This window comes from Canis lupus, chromosome 6, assembly GCF_003254725.2.
Source record: "Canis lupus dingo isolate Sandy chromosome 6, ASM325472v2, whole genome shotgun sequence".
Classification (NCBI taxonomy): domain Eukaryota; kingdom Metazoa; phylum Chordata; class Mammalia; order Carnivora; family Canidae; genus Canis; species Canis lupus.
The window spans coordinates 69,217,629-69,233,459 of record NC_064248.1 but is presented as its reverse complement, the minus strand read 5'-3'; the positions used below and the strand labels follow the sequence as shown (position 1 = coordinate 69,233,459).

At 42.7% G+C, this 15,831-nt stretch overlaps 1 protein-coding gene across 1 annotated transcript in view; it reads left to right on the top strand.

Moving 5' to 3' along the window:
• Nucleotides 1-15,831, top strand: part of AK5 (adenylate kinase 5) — a 237,889-nt gene that overhangs the window by 111,073 nt on the left and 110,985 nt on the right. Inside the window, 1 exon segment of the mRNA XM_025417943.3 lies at nucleotides 13,218-13,308. Coding sequence (XP_025273728.2) covers nucleotides 13,218-13,308 — 91 coding nt within the window.

Below are 15,831 nucleotides of genomic sequence, written 5' to 3'. Positions count from 1 at the left end.
TCAGTGCCCAGCACATACCTGGCACGAAGTAGGTACTCAATAGATCTTTATTGAATTGAATTACATCATGTGTGCAGTGTAAGAGATTGGACAGGATCCCTATTCATTCCAATATATGCTCTAAAGCTTTGCTTATGTGACAAAATCCCTTAAATCAACCTATTTTCGGGGCTGTAGATCTGTATCTTAGGTTTTGAGTGAGAAACAGTGTTTTATTGTATATACAGCAAACAATATATTTGCACCAATAAGGAGCAAAATCCTATGAGAAAAACCTGTTGTAGAAAGATGAATACAATGGAAAATAGACAAGACACACTCATTGTAGACCAGACTCATATCGTGCAGCTATGTGCAGTAGACAAAGAGGACTGTGGAGCAGGAGCCGGTTTCTTTGTGAACAAACAATGGATTTGTTGTAAATAGCTGTTATGTGCTTTCGTCAGCAACTCAATTTTATTTTACTTTTTTTTCTAGCTTGAGCTGTCATTGACATATAACATTGTGTAAGTTTCAAGAATATAATGTGATGATTTGATACATGTGTATGTTGTGAAATAATTTCCACGATCAGATTAGTTAACACATCCATCATTTCACATAATTACCATCTGTGCATGTGTGTGTAGTGAGAACGCCAAAGATCTACTCTTAACAACTTTCATGTATATAACACAGTATTGTTAACTGTGATCACCATCCTGAATATTAGATCCCCAGAACTCATTCATCTTCTACCTGGGAGTCTGTACCCTTTGACTGACATCCCCCCATTGCCCCTGCCCCTCAGGCCCTGGCAACCACAATTCTCCTCTCTGTTTCTATGAGTTCGGCTTTTTTTTTTTTAGATGCCACATGCAGCAACTTAATTTTAAAAGTGTCCCATCATAGTATGTATAGGTCAATGAGGAGGATCTTGGCATTTGTTAGTCTATTTATGATTTGGACATTGGTCAGTCTGCTCTGAGTTCTATCTGAGCCTACAAAATTTAATAATTAGCTACTACAGCCACACACCCTTTAGCTCAAAAATTGTTCCAGACCCAGTTCCCACCACTGACTTGGATTCCTCATGCTTGGGCGTCCTCTCTCATCAGCAACCTCCTGCATGACTGAAGGCTTAGCCTCTCCCCTCTTATTATGAGTGATATGGACTTGTCCATCATCCCCTGATAAGACAGCCAGAGCAAGGAGCTCTAGGAAAGTAGTCTGGAAAGCTGCCTGTCAGTCAGAGGCAGAGCTGAAGCCCTGGATGGGATGTGGGGAGGAGGGGCTGAGCCAGGCCAGGCCCGGGGTACTGGTCAATGGAGCCCTGGAGCAGAAGTAGAGTGTCTTCTCCCAACACACCAGACCAGACATGGACCCATGTCAGAAATCTCTCCAACCCCAAAGAGGCTCTTAGAAGAAGGGTAGGCATACTCTTTAGGGAGGACTTGAGTTGGGATGAAAAGAGACACAGAATACATGCTAGATGAGTTAAGGCAGGGCTGTTTGCAGAAAGACATTTTAGAAGGCTGCTATAGGGATCCCTGGGTGGCGCAGTGGTTTGGCGCCTGCCTTTGGCCCAGGGCGCGATCCTGGAGACCCGGGATCGAATCCCACATCGGGCTCTCGGTGCATGGAGCCTGCTTCTCTCTCTGCCTGTATCTCTGCCTCTCTCTCTCTCTCTCTCTCTCTCTGTGACTATCATAAATAAATAAAAAAATTAAAAAAAATTTTTTTTAGAAGGCTGCTATAGAGGATGCAGTTGGAGTCAACAGTAGACAAAGAGGACTGTGGAGCAGTAGCCGGTTTCTCTGTGAAATTGTTAGGTGGAAGTTAAGGGTCCCCCAGGAGAGCTCTTTTAGGAGCTGGATAGGCATCTATCTGTTGCAGTCAACTCTGGCTGTCCTTGCTCCTTCCAGTGCTCCTGGCCAGCCTGCATGTCCTCCTGCCAACAGCTACAGCCACCTGGTAGGGTAGACCCATCATTCAGACAAGTAAAACCACCAAGAATGGTCTGAAAATAGGGAATAAGATCAAGAATGCTTGAGTATATTGGCTCTGGACCTGGCTTGGCTTGGCTTCTGCAGATTCCTAGAGGCCTGTCCTAAGAATCCCTCTAAAGGCTTTGATTTGTTCTGCAAATGCCCAGCTAAGGTTAAGTCTGCCCACGGAGCAGAGAGCTGATCCTCACAGCCTTGGTGTGTGGTGGGGCTCATAGTTTGATATAGACAGATGTGGATTCAGAGCCTGGCTCTACCACCTGCGTGACCTTGGACAAGTTGTTTAATCTCCCTGAGACCTAGTTTTCGAATATGGAGATAATGATACCCCTTTAGGTAACTGGGTGATGGACATTAAGGAGGCCACATGATATAATGAGCGCTGGGTATTATGGAAGACTGATGAGGGGGGGCACCTGGGTGGCTCAGTGGTTGAGCATCCGCCCTCGGCTCAGGGCGTGATCCCATGGTCCTGGGATCAAGTCCCGCATCAAGCTCCCCGGTGGGAGCCTGCTTCTCCCTCTGCCTATGTCTCTGACTCTGTGTGTCTCTCACGAATAAATAAATAAAATCTTTCAAAAAAAAAAAAGACTGATGAATCACTGACCTCTCCCTCTGAAACTAATCATATACTGCATGTTCATTAATTGAATATAAATAAAAAATGATAGCCCTTTTATAATAATACTGTAGGGACTGAATGACAAACATGTACTTAAAAAGCTCTAACAGTGAATGGCACATAGTAAATGCTCAAAAAATGGTAACTGTACCTGGGCCTTTGTAGATTGGTTGTTGAGTGCTGATGCAGATTCTAAAAATAATCCCTGAGCTTCAAGTGTAATAAGAGTAATCAAAATTCTTAGTCTCCTTTTCTAAGTCTCTATTATAGCAGGACAAGTCAGTCATTATTTCATTAAGATTTCAAGTTTGGGAAGAAGCTTCTTTTTAAAACACTTCATAAATATTGCAACAGTCTTCTCTGGAATCTCTTTATTGTGTTGACTTATTCCCATCAAAATTTTCCAGATGCTGCCTATGATCTGAATATCCAGTGAATTGAAGATTCTATACAAAAAGCTGAGAAGAGTCTTTTTCTCAGATATCCACAGCTTTCCAGTATTCTACACTCATCACTTTGCATACCAATCATGTCCGTTTTTAGATCTATCTTCTCACGTTTCCCCCCTTATTTCATTCTGTTAAGAAATAGGTTCTACACATCCCGGTTCAGCAGGGCCATACCACCGAGTTCTTTCTGGTCATCAAAATGGGACTGATCTGGCTTTCTCAGACAGAATATTGTCCTACCCGCACCCCCCCACCCCCACACAATGTAGGGTACTTTCTTTCAGATTCTGTGATTAATTATGAAGCTTTAGCAACACAGTTCTGCAGAGTAATATAAACTGTCATCACTCCATCACTGATAACTACAGATTTCACTCCAGTTACCACAGGTCTTTAAATTATTATTATTTTAATGCAATATCCCATTTTTGTTGGAGAAAAACACAATCACTGTGAGGAGGACGCCACCCAATCAATCATGTAGAAGGAAGTCTCAAAACACAATACAAGAGAAGATGTGAAGGGCCAGTTATCTGCATGTTGGGGGATCTCCAGCAGCAAATGACAAAAACCATTGGTGAAGACCATGCTTAATTGAAATCCCTTGCAGGAAACCAAGGAGAAGTGAATAATTCGGGAAGCCAGCTTGATGCACAGAGAATGACACTTATGGGATATATAAAACCGAGATAATACTAATAACAGACCCCATTTATTTCCTCCTCAAACTTAAGCAGAGAAAGAGTAGGAGATGGATCTAAACTTAATAAAGGTGCAACTGGGAAAGAGAAATTGAGCTGGTGTTCTCCCGTTGAGTCCATTTAGAGACATTTTGTAAACATAACATTCCTACCTAGCAGAGCGGAGAAATGAGGAAGGCCCTGTCTCCATGGAGAAGATTTGGGCAGCCCGTTGCAGCCTGGAAATCAGAGCCCAAAGGAAACAAAACCAAAAACTCACGTCTGCCATCAAAAGGGCAAACCATCACTGCCACTTTCTCCTCACACGGCACTGCTTCTCCTTCCCCTGCCATAACTTCCTCTCCTAATTCGGCTAGGTTTTATACAATTTTCTTTCTTTTTTTTTTTTTAAGATTTTATTTATTTATTTATGAGAGACACAGAGAGAGAGAGAGAGGCAGAGACACAGGCAGAGGGAAAAGCAGGCTCCATGCAGGGAGCCTGATGTGAGACTCGATCCCAGGTCTCCAGGATCAGGCCCTGAGCTGACGGCAGCGCTAAACCGCTGAGCCACCCAGGCTGCCCTTTTTTTTTTTTTAATACTTTATTTATTTATTTATGAGAGGTTTTGCACAATTTTCAAAGTGGTTCCAACAGTCGTTATTCAAATTAAAACATGCGTTGCGAGTGAACTGGGCAATTTGGTAAGCATTTCATTTTGAAGCCTCCAGTTGACCTTCCCAGCCCTCTGACATTAAGTGACCTTAAACAGATGATGCAGACCATGTCCCGGGTAAGTCCTTTCCCTCAGATTAAGAACAGAGTTTTGTTAAGATTGCCAGACCGGGTATCAGTCACAGGAAAGATAAAGTTGCCCATCTCATCACAGACTTGCAGAGCCAGGAGCAACCTTGGACAGCACCTGCTCTAGAGCTGCGTGACTCCAGCTGCCCAGGGATGCTTGTGTCTGACCTGGGGGATGGAAATGAACTTTCCTTCCTAGAGCTTCCATCGCCCTCTCACTACTGCCCCTGCAGCATCGTCACTTCTGCTATGCTTTGCATTTTGAAGTTAACAGCCCGGGTTCTTGCAGCTCAAAACCTTTTTCCTTAAAAAGGAGGAGAAAAAAAAAAAAGAAAAATCATCACTACCTGAGTTTCAGAATACTTGTTTAGAAACCCAAAAGCTGAGAATAGCCAGGTGAAGTTATGGTTTCTCAGCTTTGGCACTACCGACATTCGGACTGGATAGTGCTGTGTTGAGAAGGGGCTGTCCTGGCCTCCCTGGCCAGCTGTGTCTCCCCTGCCTGTTGCGACAACCAAAAACATCTCCCAACGTTGCCTCTTGTTGGGGTGGGGGACGGAGGGGATGGGACAAAATTTCTTCTGGTTGAGAACCATTAATGTCTGTGCAAAATCAAGTAAGTAAAAGATTTGATGATTTAAAAGTCGGCTCTCCTCTTCCCACACCCACAACCTCTCCAACACTGACTGTTACCATTTTGCAGAAATCTTGGCCAATTAGGTTGGATTGTTCTGATGGGACCAAATCACAATGCCCTCCAAGGTCTTTATGCTGCATTGTTGGCTCAAAGAATGTAGAGGCGGGTCTCAGGCTGGTCCCGGCATCGTACAAGTGCAGGGTTACAGAAAATAAAGCAGTCTGGGTTCAATTTTGTGATGCTAATGCAGGAGTAAATGGGCTTCAGCAGCATCTGCAAAATCCAGAGCAGAGCTGGTTATGTGGGTGTCATCTTCCTTCCTCACTCACAGTCCGTGTTCATCATCCAAACCCTTAGCAGATGGGGTCCGCCCAGCGTGTCGTATTTACTCAGCAAGTATTTGTTGAATGTTTTTGTGAGTGGTGTTTTACGTTTTGCAGTTTGCCTTCTGGCTTGGACAATCAGGTCCTTTAAGTCTGTGCTGGAACCAAACATACCTTGTTCAAATCAGACGATAGAGTATCTCCTAGAAAGCCTCAAAATCTCTTGTATTCCTTATTCCACAATCCCCAAGTTAAAAAAAAAGCATGTGTCTGTGTATGTGTGTGTGTCTCCAAAATACAGAAGCAATCAAAGATCTAGGAGTTATACTCCCTCAGACCTAGGTAGTCACAGAGGGAGAAAAAAGAAGGACTGTACTTTATGCTGGGCTCTGTGCTGTGTGTTAAATATATACCATCTCCTCAGTCCGTGCAGCAATAGTGTTGTGTAGGTGCTAAGACGGGGGGAATAAGTTGCTCAAAGCCAGACAGCGACTACACAGGGAAGCAGAAGCTCAAACCAAGTTCCAGTGGCGTTTTAAGCTGAGCCCAGTTTTAAGCCTCCTGGACTCATATATGTGCCAGGCCTTGGCTGCTTATCAAACAGAGAGCCCTGTCCACCACTGCCCTGGAGGTCCAACATTGCTGACAGCCGAGCAGCCCCTTCAGGGCTGAAGGCTGGGCTTCATCATCCCCACCACAGTGGAGGTCTCCACAGAGACAGCACCCAGGCCCAACCAGACCAGGCCTACAGCTGCTCTGGCTCCTTTCAGCACTTCTAGATTCAGATACTGTGCTGCTCCCCATGGTAGGGGGGATGAGGAGGGTGAGGGGGTGCTTAGGCTTCTCCATGTCCTCTCCAAGGGCTAGACAGCACAACCCAGAATTAGAGGGTATTTAACTCCTCCAAGGTAAAGCCTGGGCCAGTGAAAGACAGGAAGCAGCCTGGGTGGCTCAGTAGGTTAAACATCTGCCTTTAGCTCAGGTCATGACCCCAGGGCCCTGGAATCAAGCCCCAAGTCCGGCTCCACGCTCAGCAGAGAGTCGGCTTCTCCCTCTGCCTCGTCCCCTCCCCCTTCTCATGCTCCTACATTCTCGTTTGCACTCTCTCTCTCTAAGAAAGGAAGGAAGGAAGGAAGGAAGGAAGGAAGGAAGGAAGGAAGGAAGGAAGGAAGGAAAGAAGGAAACTGAAAGGAACCGGAATATAAATACCTCTCCTGTCCTCCCCCATCAGACTGTTCTGAGATGTAGAGTGTCCATTTAGTCTTTCTTTTTTTTTTAAGATTTTATTTATTTATTCATGAGAGACACAGAGAGAGAGAGAGAGGCAGAGACACAGGCAGAGGGAGAAGCAGGCTCCATGCAGGGAGCCCGATGTGGGTCTCAATCCCGGGTCTCCAGGGTCATGCCCTGGGCCAAAGGCAGCATTAAACTGCTGAGCCACCCGGGCTGCCCATATTTAGCCTTTCTAGAGACCAAGCTACCAGCTGTATTTTCTTGTGACACTGCAGCCAATCCAGGAATTACTACCTTGCATTTGTTTTTCTTTATTCTTTGCCTTTTCTTTTTTCCTCACATTTACTGCCCTGGGATTACACACACACACACACACACACACACACACACACTCCAGTAAACTGCTAACCTATGCTTTTGCCTCAGGCTCTGTTTTCTAGGGATCCCAAGCTAAAACATACACTTGTGCTCTTTTATTTATGAAATGACAGGGCTGCCACCCATATCCCAAAGTGCAAGAAAAAAATGAAGATGACAGCTAATAAATATTTTGAGAGAAAAAAAGCCCAGCCACAGTATACGTGGGTGTGAGGAACAGCGCACCGAGATGACTCCGTGGCCTTCTTGGTCTCCTTGTAGCGGCCCTAAGTCTCGTCTTGCTTTTAGATGCAAAGGGCTGTGTTTACACCCATTTGAGCAGAAGGGCTATATTGGTCTTACTGTGATGGTATCTGCAGGATGCAAAGTGTCAGTCACCCTAAGTTCAAATCCCAGCGCTGCTTACTAGCTGTTTGACTCGAGAAAGTCATGACATCGCTAAGTAGATCCTTCCTCACCTGTGAAATAGAAGAAAACTGTCTGCCTCACCTTTCCTTCCCATGGGCCGGTGACACGGTGAAAGCACTTTGAAGCACAGTTCAGATGTGCTTTAGCGCTAAGAGGAGCTAAAGAAATAACTTTCTAATTTAGGCTTCCACGATTTCCCTCACCAAGAAGGGTGAAATGCTTCAGTAGGAGAATATGAAGGAATAAATCGTGTAAATCTTCTTAAATACCTTCAAGATAGTAATTAAGATTCAAAGCTAAAGAATTGAGACTTCTGACCCAGATGGAATAAAGGAGACTGGATTTTCTTCCCCTCCCATGGGAAACAAACAAAAGAAAAAGAAAAGAGACATATTTTTAAAGATTTTATTTATTTATTTGAAAGAGAGACAAAGAGAGTGTGAGAGAGAGATCATAAGCAGAGAGGAGGTTCAGGGGGAGAAGCAGGCTCCCCCCTTGAGCAGGAAGCCCAATGCAGGGGCGGGATCATGACCTGAGCCGAAGGCAGATGCTTAACCCACTGGGCCACCCAAGTGCCCCCCAAAGAAAATATTTTAAAAAACAATTTTCCAGACACCTTCCCTCAAGCAATAAGGTGATTCCCTAAGAAACAAATGCAGCGTGCCTGGGGAGTTCCCAGGTATGGAGCAAAAAGAAGGAAGCCTCGTGGAAATTTGGGGACCCCCTGTGTTGAGCAGACACAGCTGAGAGTCTAAGATCCCAAGGTGACTGGAGGGCAGAGGACAGAGCAGAGATGTGGGCTCCCCTCCAGTAGTCAGCCCGGTGCTAAGCAATGCATGCATGTAAGCAAACTACCCAAATCTGAGAGGAAACCACCCGAAAAGATTAGCTAGTGCTACACCAGGCTTGAAATAGTGCTTTTTTTTTTTCTACCAACCGAACTAGAAAACTACTTAATTCACCAGGTACTAGGTACAGTACTTTGAAGAGTCTTGCCTCCACTGTGGGGAATGATTGGCTGTATACTTAACAATGCTCTGGTCCAACTCAACAAGTCTTTTTTTTTTTTTTTTTCAATTTTTTTATTTAAATTCCAGTTAGTTAACGTACAGTGCAACACTAGTTTCAGGTGGAGAATTTAGTGACTCATCACTCACATACATCACTCGGTTCTCATCACAACAAGCGTGCACTCCATTAAGGAGCGCACCTGTCCCTTATCTCCCCCATCCCCCTCCCCCTCCCCTCTGGTAATCATCAGTTTGTTCTCTATAGTTAAGAGTCTGATTCTTTTTATCCCACCCCCCACGTGTTCATTTGTTTTGTTTCTTAAATTCCTCAGAGGAGTGAAATCAAGTGGTATTTGTCTCTTACTGACTTACTCCACTTGGCATGATACCCTCTAGTTCTAACCATGCCGTTGCAAATGGCAAGATTGCATTCTTTTTTATGGCTGAGTAATATTCCATTATATATATAAATATATATACATATATATGTGTGTGTGTGTGTCTATATACGCACACCACGTCTTTTTTTAAAGATTTTATTTATTTGAGAGAGAGAGAGAATATGAGCAAGGAGAGGAGCAGAGGAAGAGGGAGAAGCAGGGACCCCCAATGCGGGGCTCAATCCTTTGAGATCATGACCTGAGCTGAAGGCAGATGCTTAACCCACTGGGCCACCCAAGTGCCCCCCAAAGAAAATATTTTAAAAAACAATTTTCCAGACACCTTCCCTCAAGCAATAAGGTGATTCCCTAAGAAACAAATGCAGCGTGCCTGGGGAGTTCCCAGGTATGGAGCAAAAAGAAGGAAGCCTCGTGGAAATTTGGGGACCCCCTGGGTTGAGCAGACACAGCTGAGAGTCTAAGATCCCAAGGTGACTGGAGGGCAGAGGACAGAGCAGAGATGTGGGCTCCCCTCCAATAGTCAGCCCGGTGCTAAGCAATGCATGCATGTAAGCAAACTACCCAAATCTGAGAGGAAACCACCCGAAAAGATTAGCTAGTGCTACACCAGGCTTGAAATAGTGCTTTTTTTTTTCTACCAACCGAACTAGAAAACTACTTAATTCACCAGGTACTAGGTACAGTACTTTGAAGAGTCTTGCCTCCACTGTGGGGAATGATTGGCTGTATACTTAACAATGCTCTGGTCCAACTCAACAAGTCTTTTTTTTTTTTTTCAAGTTTTTTATTTAAATTCCAGTTAGTTAACGTACAGTGCAACACTAGTTTCAGGTGGAGAAGTTAGTGACTCATCACTCACATACATCACTCGGTGCTCATCACAACAAGCCTGCACCCCATTAAGGAGCGCACCCATCCCTTATCTCCCCCATCCCCCTCCACCTCCCCTCTGGTAATCATCAGTTTGTTCTCTATAGTTAAGAGTCTGATTCTTTTTATCCCACCCCCCACGTGTTCATTTGTTTTGTTTCTTAAATTCCTCAGAGGAGTGAAATCAAGTGGTATTTGTCTTTCTCTTACTGACTTACTCCGCTTGGCATGATACCCTCTAGTTCTAACCATGCCGTTGCAAATGGCAAGATTGCATTCTTTTTTATGGCTGAGTAATATTCCATTATATATATATGTCTATATACGCACACCACATCTTTTTTTAAAGATTTTATTTATTTGAGAGAGAGAGAGAATATGAGCAAGGAGAGGAGCAGAGGGAGAGGGAGAAGCAGGGAGCCCCAATGCAGGGCTCAATCCTAGGGCTTTGAGATCATGACCTGAGTTGAAGGCAGATGTTTAACTGACTGAGCCACCCAAGCACCCCAGTACCACATCTTTGTTATCCATTCATCAGTTGATGGACACTTGGGCTCTTTCCATAATTTGGCTATTGTTGATAATGCTGCTATAAACATTGAGGTGCATATACCCCTTCAAATCTGTATTTTTGTATCTTTCAGCTGAATAGCTAGTAGTACAATTGCTGGATCATAGGGTAGATCTATTTTTAACTTTTTTGAGGACCCTCCATACTGTTCTCCAAAGAGAACTGCACCAGTTTGCATTGCCACCAACAGTGTAATAGGATTCTCTTTCTCCGCATCCTTGCCAACACCTGTGGCCTTCTGTGTTGTTAATTTTAGTCATTCTGACTGGTGTAATATCTCACTGTAGTTTTGATTTCTATTTCCCTGATGATGAGTGATGATGAGCATCTTTGAGTAGGTCTGTTAGTCATCTGAATGTCCTTGGAAAAAATGTCTATTCATCTCTTCTGCCCAATTCTTAACTGGATTATTTGTTTTGTGGGTATTGAGTTTGATGTTCTTTATATATTTGGGGTGCTAATCCTATATCATATATGTCATTTGTAAATATCTTCTCCCATTCTGTAGGTTGCCTTTTAGTTGTATTGATTGCTTCCCTCACTGTGCAGAAGTTTTTACTTTGATGAAGTCCCAATAGTTTATTTTTGCTTTTGTTCTCCTTGCCTCCGGAGACCCAACTAGTAAGAAGTTGCTACAGTTGATGTCAAAGAGGTTACTGCCTGTGTTGCCCCCTAGGATTTTGATGGTTTCGTCTTACATTTAGGTCTTTCATACATTTTGAATTTATTCTTATTAATGGTGTAAGAAAGTGGTCCAGTTTTATTCTTCTGCATGTCACTCAACAATTTTCCCAACACCATTTGTTGAAGAGGCTTTTATCCATTAGATACTCTTTCCTACTTTGTTGAAGATTAATTACCCATATACTTGTGGGTTCATTTCTGGATTTCCTATTCTATTCCATTGATCTATGTGTCTGTATTTGTGCCAGTACCATTACCATCTTGGTCACTATGGCTTTGTAATAGTGAACTCTGGAATCATGATGCCTCCAACTTTGCTTTGCTTTTTTCAAGATTGCTTTGGCTATTCAGAGTCTTTTGTGGTTCCATACAAACTTTAGGATTATTCTAGCTCTGTGAAAAATGCTGATATTTTGATAGGGATTGCATTAAATGTATTGAGTGCTTTGGATAATATAAACATTTTAATAATATTTGTTCTTCCAATCCATGAGCATGGAATGTTTTTTTCACTTCTTTGTGTCATCTCTAATGATGACATTTCTTTCATCAGTATTTTACAGTTTTCAGAGTACAGATCTTTTACCTATTTGGTTAGGTTTATTCCTAGGTATCTTGTGGTTCTTTATGCAGTTGTAAATGGGATTGATTCCTTGATTTTTCTTCCTTGATGTATAGAAATTGCAACAGATGTATATTGATGTATAGAAATGCAACAGATTTCTGCATGTTTATTTTGCATCCTGCAACTTTACTGAATTTGTGTATCAGTTCTAGCAATTTTTTGGTCAGCCCAACAAGTCTTAAAACCAAAATCTGAAAGGATCGAGTTGTTTCCAAGTAACTGAACTGCATTCTAGAACAAAGCAAGAATATTTATAGGGCTACAAAAATATCTAACACCCAACACAGTCAAAATGATGATGCCTGGCATCCAATAAAAACTACCGAACATGCAAAGAAACACCAGATGTTAGAATTAGCAAAGGACATTAAAAGTTATAATTGTATTTCAGATATTCAAAACCTTAAATAGAGACATAGATTTTTTTTTAAAGACTCAAATCAGACATCTAGAGATGAAAATTATAATGTCTGAGCTGAAAGACAGACATTATAAACTCAGGATGAATTTAACAGTATATGCATACAGGAGAATACTACTCAGCAATGAAAAGGGATGAATGATGGATACAACATTGATGACTCTCAGAATAACTGAGCTGGGTGAAAGAATCCAGACTAAAAAATTTAATGCTATATAAATCCTTGCATCTGAAATTCTAGAGAATGCAAAATAATCTATAGTTAGAGAAATGTAGGATCAATGATTACCAGGTAGAGGGGCAGGAGAAAGGGATTCATTCTCAGGGGGCACAAGGAAACTTTTGAGGGTGATAGTTACGTTCACTATTTTGATTTTTATGATGATTTCACGGGTATACAGATGAAGACGTCAAAACGTACCAACTTGTACACTTTAAGTATATACAATTTATTATATGTTTATTATAATTCAGCAAAGCTCTTTTTAAAAACTAAAGAGATAAACATGTATTTTTTAAAAACCACTGCACAACCTGGGACATACAGGACTTACAAATATAACCACTTTGTTTAATATTTAAATTTTTGTAAATTTTAAAGAATGGTAAAATGTTTAAATCTATAATTTACATCAAGTCTCTAATGTCTACAGACTACATCTATCATATAGTATTTATAGTATCTAGTGAAGCAACTAAAATTTGGTTTGGGGGCTCCTTCTCTTTTTAACAGTACATTAGAAAATCCCCTCCTATTGTTTAGAACTATGTATTTTCATGGTTCTTTTAATTAAAAGCAAAACTCTAAGAGCCAGAAGGCACAAGGTAAATTTCAATTATCATTTTTTTCTAAAGCTTGCTTTATAAAGTAAGAGAATTCTACCCATTTTTCTTAAGCATAAGTGATTGACTGTACACTTATTCCCCAATATCCTTCTCTGATACGTGATCTAGGCTGAAAAACTCTCTAAGTGTCTGTTGAAGATTCAAGGGCTTTAATTCCTGTTGACCTGCTTCATTAGCAATACAATGGTGTGATGCATGCTCTTTATATTTGGGAATGAACTAATTTCTGTCTTCTCTTGTTCCCAACTTGTTTGTCCTGATTTCACCCAGTTTGACGCTGACCGAGACGAAGATGAGGTGTTCTATGACATCAGCATGGCAGTTGACAGCAAGTTATTCCCAAACAAAGAAGCTGCAGCAGGTAAGTCACTGTGTCCTTCAGGCAACAGTATGGCCTGACCACCTGCCAAGTGTCTGGAGCTCGACTGTCTGCTATAAGGTTTTAAGGATGACACCGTCCGAGCTTTACACTTTCTGGTTTACAAATAAAGATACAAAACAGAAAAGAAAGAATATCCATCTGGCCTTTAGAGTTAATGCTTTTCTTCCAGTCCCTGCACAAGTAGATTAGCAGGCGTCAATGTCGCACAGGACCTATGTTACTATAATTGAAAAAATCTAATCTAGCTCATTCTTTGTGCAGCAATGAAAAGTTACAGTCCCTCCAGGACCCCCTAACTCATACTTGTCTTTGCTGCACCCCATTGGAAAAGTCTCCCCTTCTGCCTGGTAGCTACTCCCATCCCAACCCACAGCTCCCGTTTTGTCTTTGTGCCTTCCCTTCCTAAGAACTCACACCTAGAAATTTGATGCTGGGGAGCAGCGCAGGGCCATCACACTCCCTATCTAGGCAGTCCCTGACCCTTCTCTCACTCTCTTTTGCTCTCTGACTCTGATCAACCCATTGTCCCTCACGGTCTCAACTCTCCATTCCATGTGGATGACTCTCTTTCTCTTTTTTTTTTTTTTTTTTTAAGATTTATTTACTTTTTCATGAGAGACACACAGAGAGGCAGAGACACAGGCAGAGAGAAAAGCAGGCTCCCTGCAGGGAGCCCAATGTGGGACTCTGTCCGGGATCCCAGGATCAGACCCTGAGCCAAAGGCAGACGCTCAACCTCCGAGCCTCTCAGGTGTCCAATGACTCTCAAATCTTTGTCCCAGTCCTGACCTTTCTTCTTGGTAATGACCTCAGTGGATAAAGGCAAAAAAAAAAAAAAAAAAAAAAAAAAGAAAAGAAAAGGCTAAACACTTAAAACACTTGACCATATTTGATTTGAAGCACCTTAAGGGTAGCTTCAAAGAAAGGCAGAATGAAAAGAAAGGCAAAGCAGTGGTCTCTCTGGGCAGCTCCACCGAGCACGGGGAACAATGTAACCCCACCTGGCTGGTTTTCCAACCACAGCTACAATAAGGTGGCCTATTGCAGGGAAAGATGGGACACTGAGAAGCATGTAGGAGCATATAGACCAGTGTGTGCTGCTCTGGAAACTGCTGTGTTATCTGTGCTTGTAAGTCCATCTTTTATTTAGAACATTTACTTAGATCTCTAACAACAAATATCTAACTGCTCGGTATCCTCGGTTTGCTAAGACAGTGGAGTGAAGGAGCTGATTTTTTTTTAATTTATTTATTTTAATTTTAGTTCCAGTATAGTTAAGATACAGTGTTATATTAGCATCAGTGTATGATAGAGTGATTCAACAGTTCTGTACCCTACTCAGTGCGGATCACGGTGGGTGTACTCTCCCCATCCTTCACCTCTTTCATCCATTTCCCCACCCACTCCCCCTCGGTAACCATGAGCTTATTATAGCTAAGACCCTATTTTTTGTTTCTTAAATTCCACATGTGAGTGAAATTGTATATTTGTCTTTCCTCTGACTGATTTCAGGTAGCATTTTACTCTTTAGACCCACCCATGTTGTTGCAAATGGCAAGATTTCATTCTTTTTTGTGGCTGCATAATGTTCCATGGCACATATATACCATGTCTTCTTTATTCATTCGTCTCTCAGTGGGCCCGGGGCTGCTTACCTAATTTGGTTATTGTACATAATGCTGCAATAAACACAGGGGTGCATATGACTTTTAAAATGAGCATTTTTGTATTCTTTGGGTAAATACCCAGTAAGAGAATTACTGGATGATATAGTAGGTCCCTTTTCTTAATTTTTTGAGGAACTTCCATGCTGTTTTCCACAGTGGCTGCACCACTTTGCTTTCCCACCAATAATGTGAGTGTTTCTTTTTCTCCACGTCCTCTAAGCTGCCTTCTTTAGAATACCTGACACTTTGTGGCTCTCTAGGGGCATTTCTCCAAAGTGGCCTCAGCCTGTAGGGCTGAGCTGTGCCAGCTTCCGTGCTAGCAGTAAACAGCCTGAGAGCAGGTGCTGTGTCCTCAGAGTGCACAGCACCTGCCCCATAGCAGAAGTTTCCAGGGACCTCATCTTTCCTCTCTATATTCCAAGACTTCTGAACAGAGGAGTCTGCTCACAGCCTCAACTCCCACAAGTTCCCCTACAAGCTGAGTCCTCTCCAGCCTTAAAATAAGCCTGTTCTATGTATAGCAGCCCTTGGTGATGCAGTGAGCGAGGGGGGGATGTGGTAAACTGGAAACTCACGATGTCTCCCCTACAGGAGGCAGCCACTCCGAAGCCTTATGGTATGGTTGCCATTAAGGAATGGGCCAGTTGTTGATGGGTGTTTCTCTCTTTCAAGAGAAAACAGAAGCCTGCATCTGTAGGGGAACTCTCCAGGCTTGTAAATGCTGCTGACTCACCCAGTTAAACGGGCCATGTCTATGGCCACTGCTCCGTGGATTGTCAGCCCCTGGGGCTTTGTCCCTCTAGTCTTCCCTTCTCTTCTCTCTGGACACTGTCTT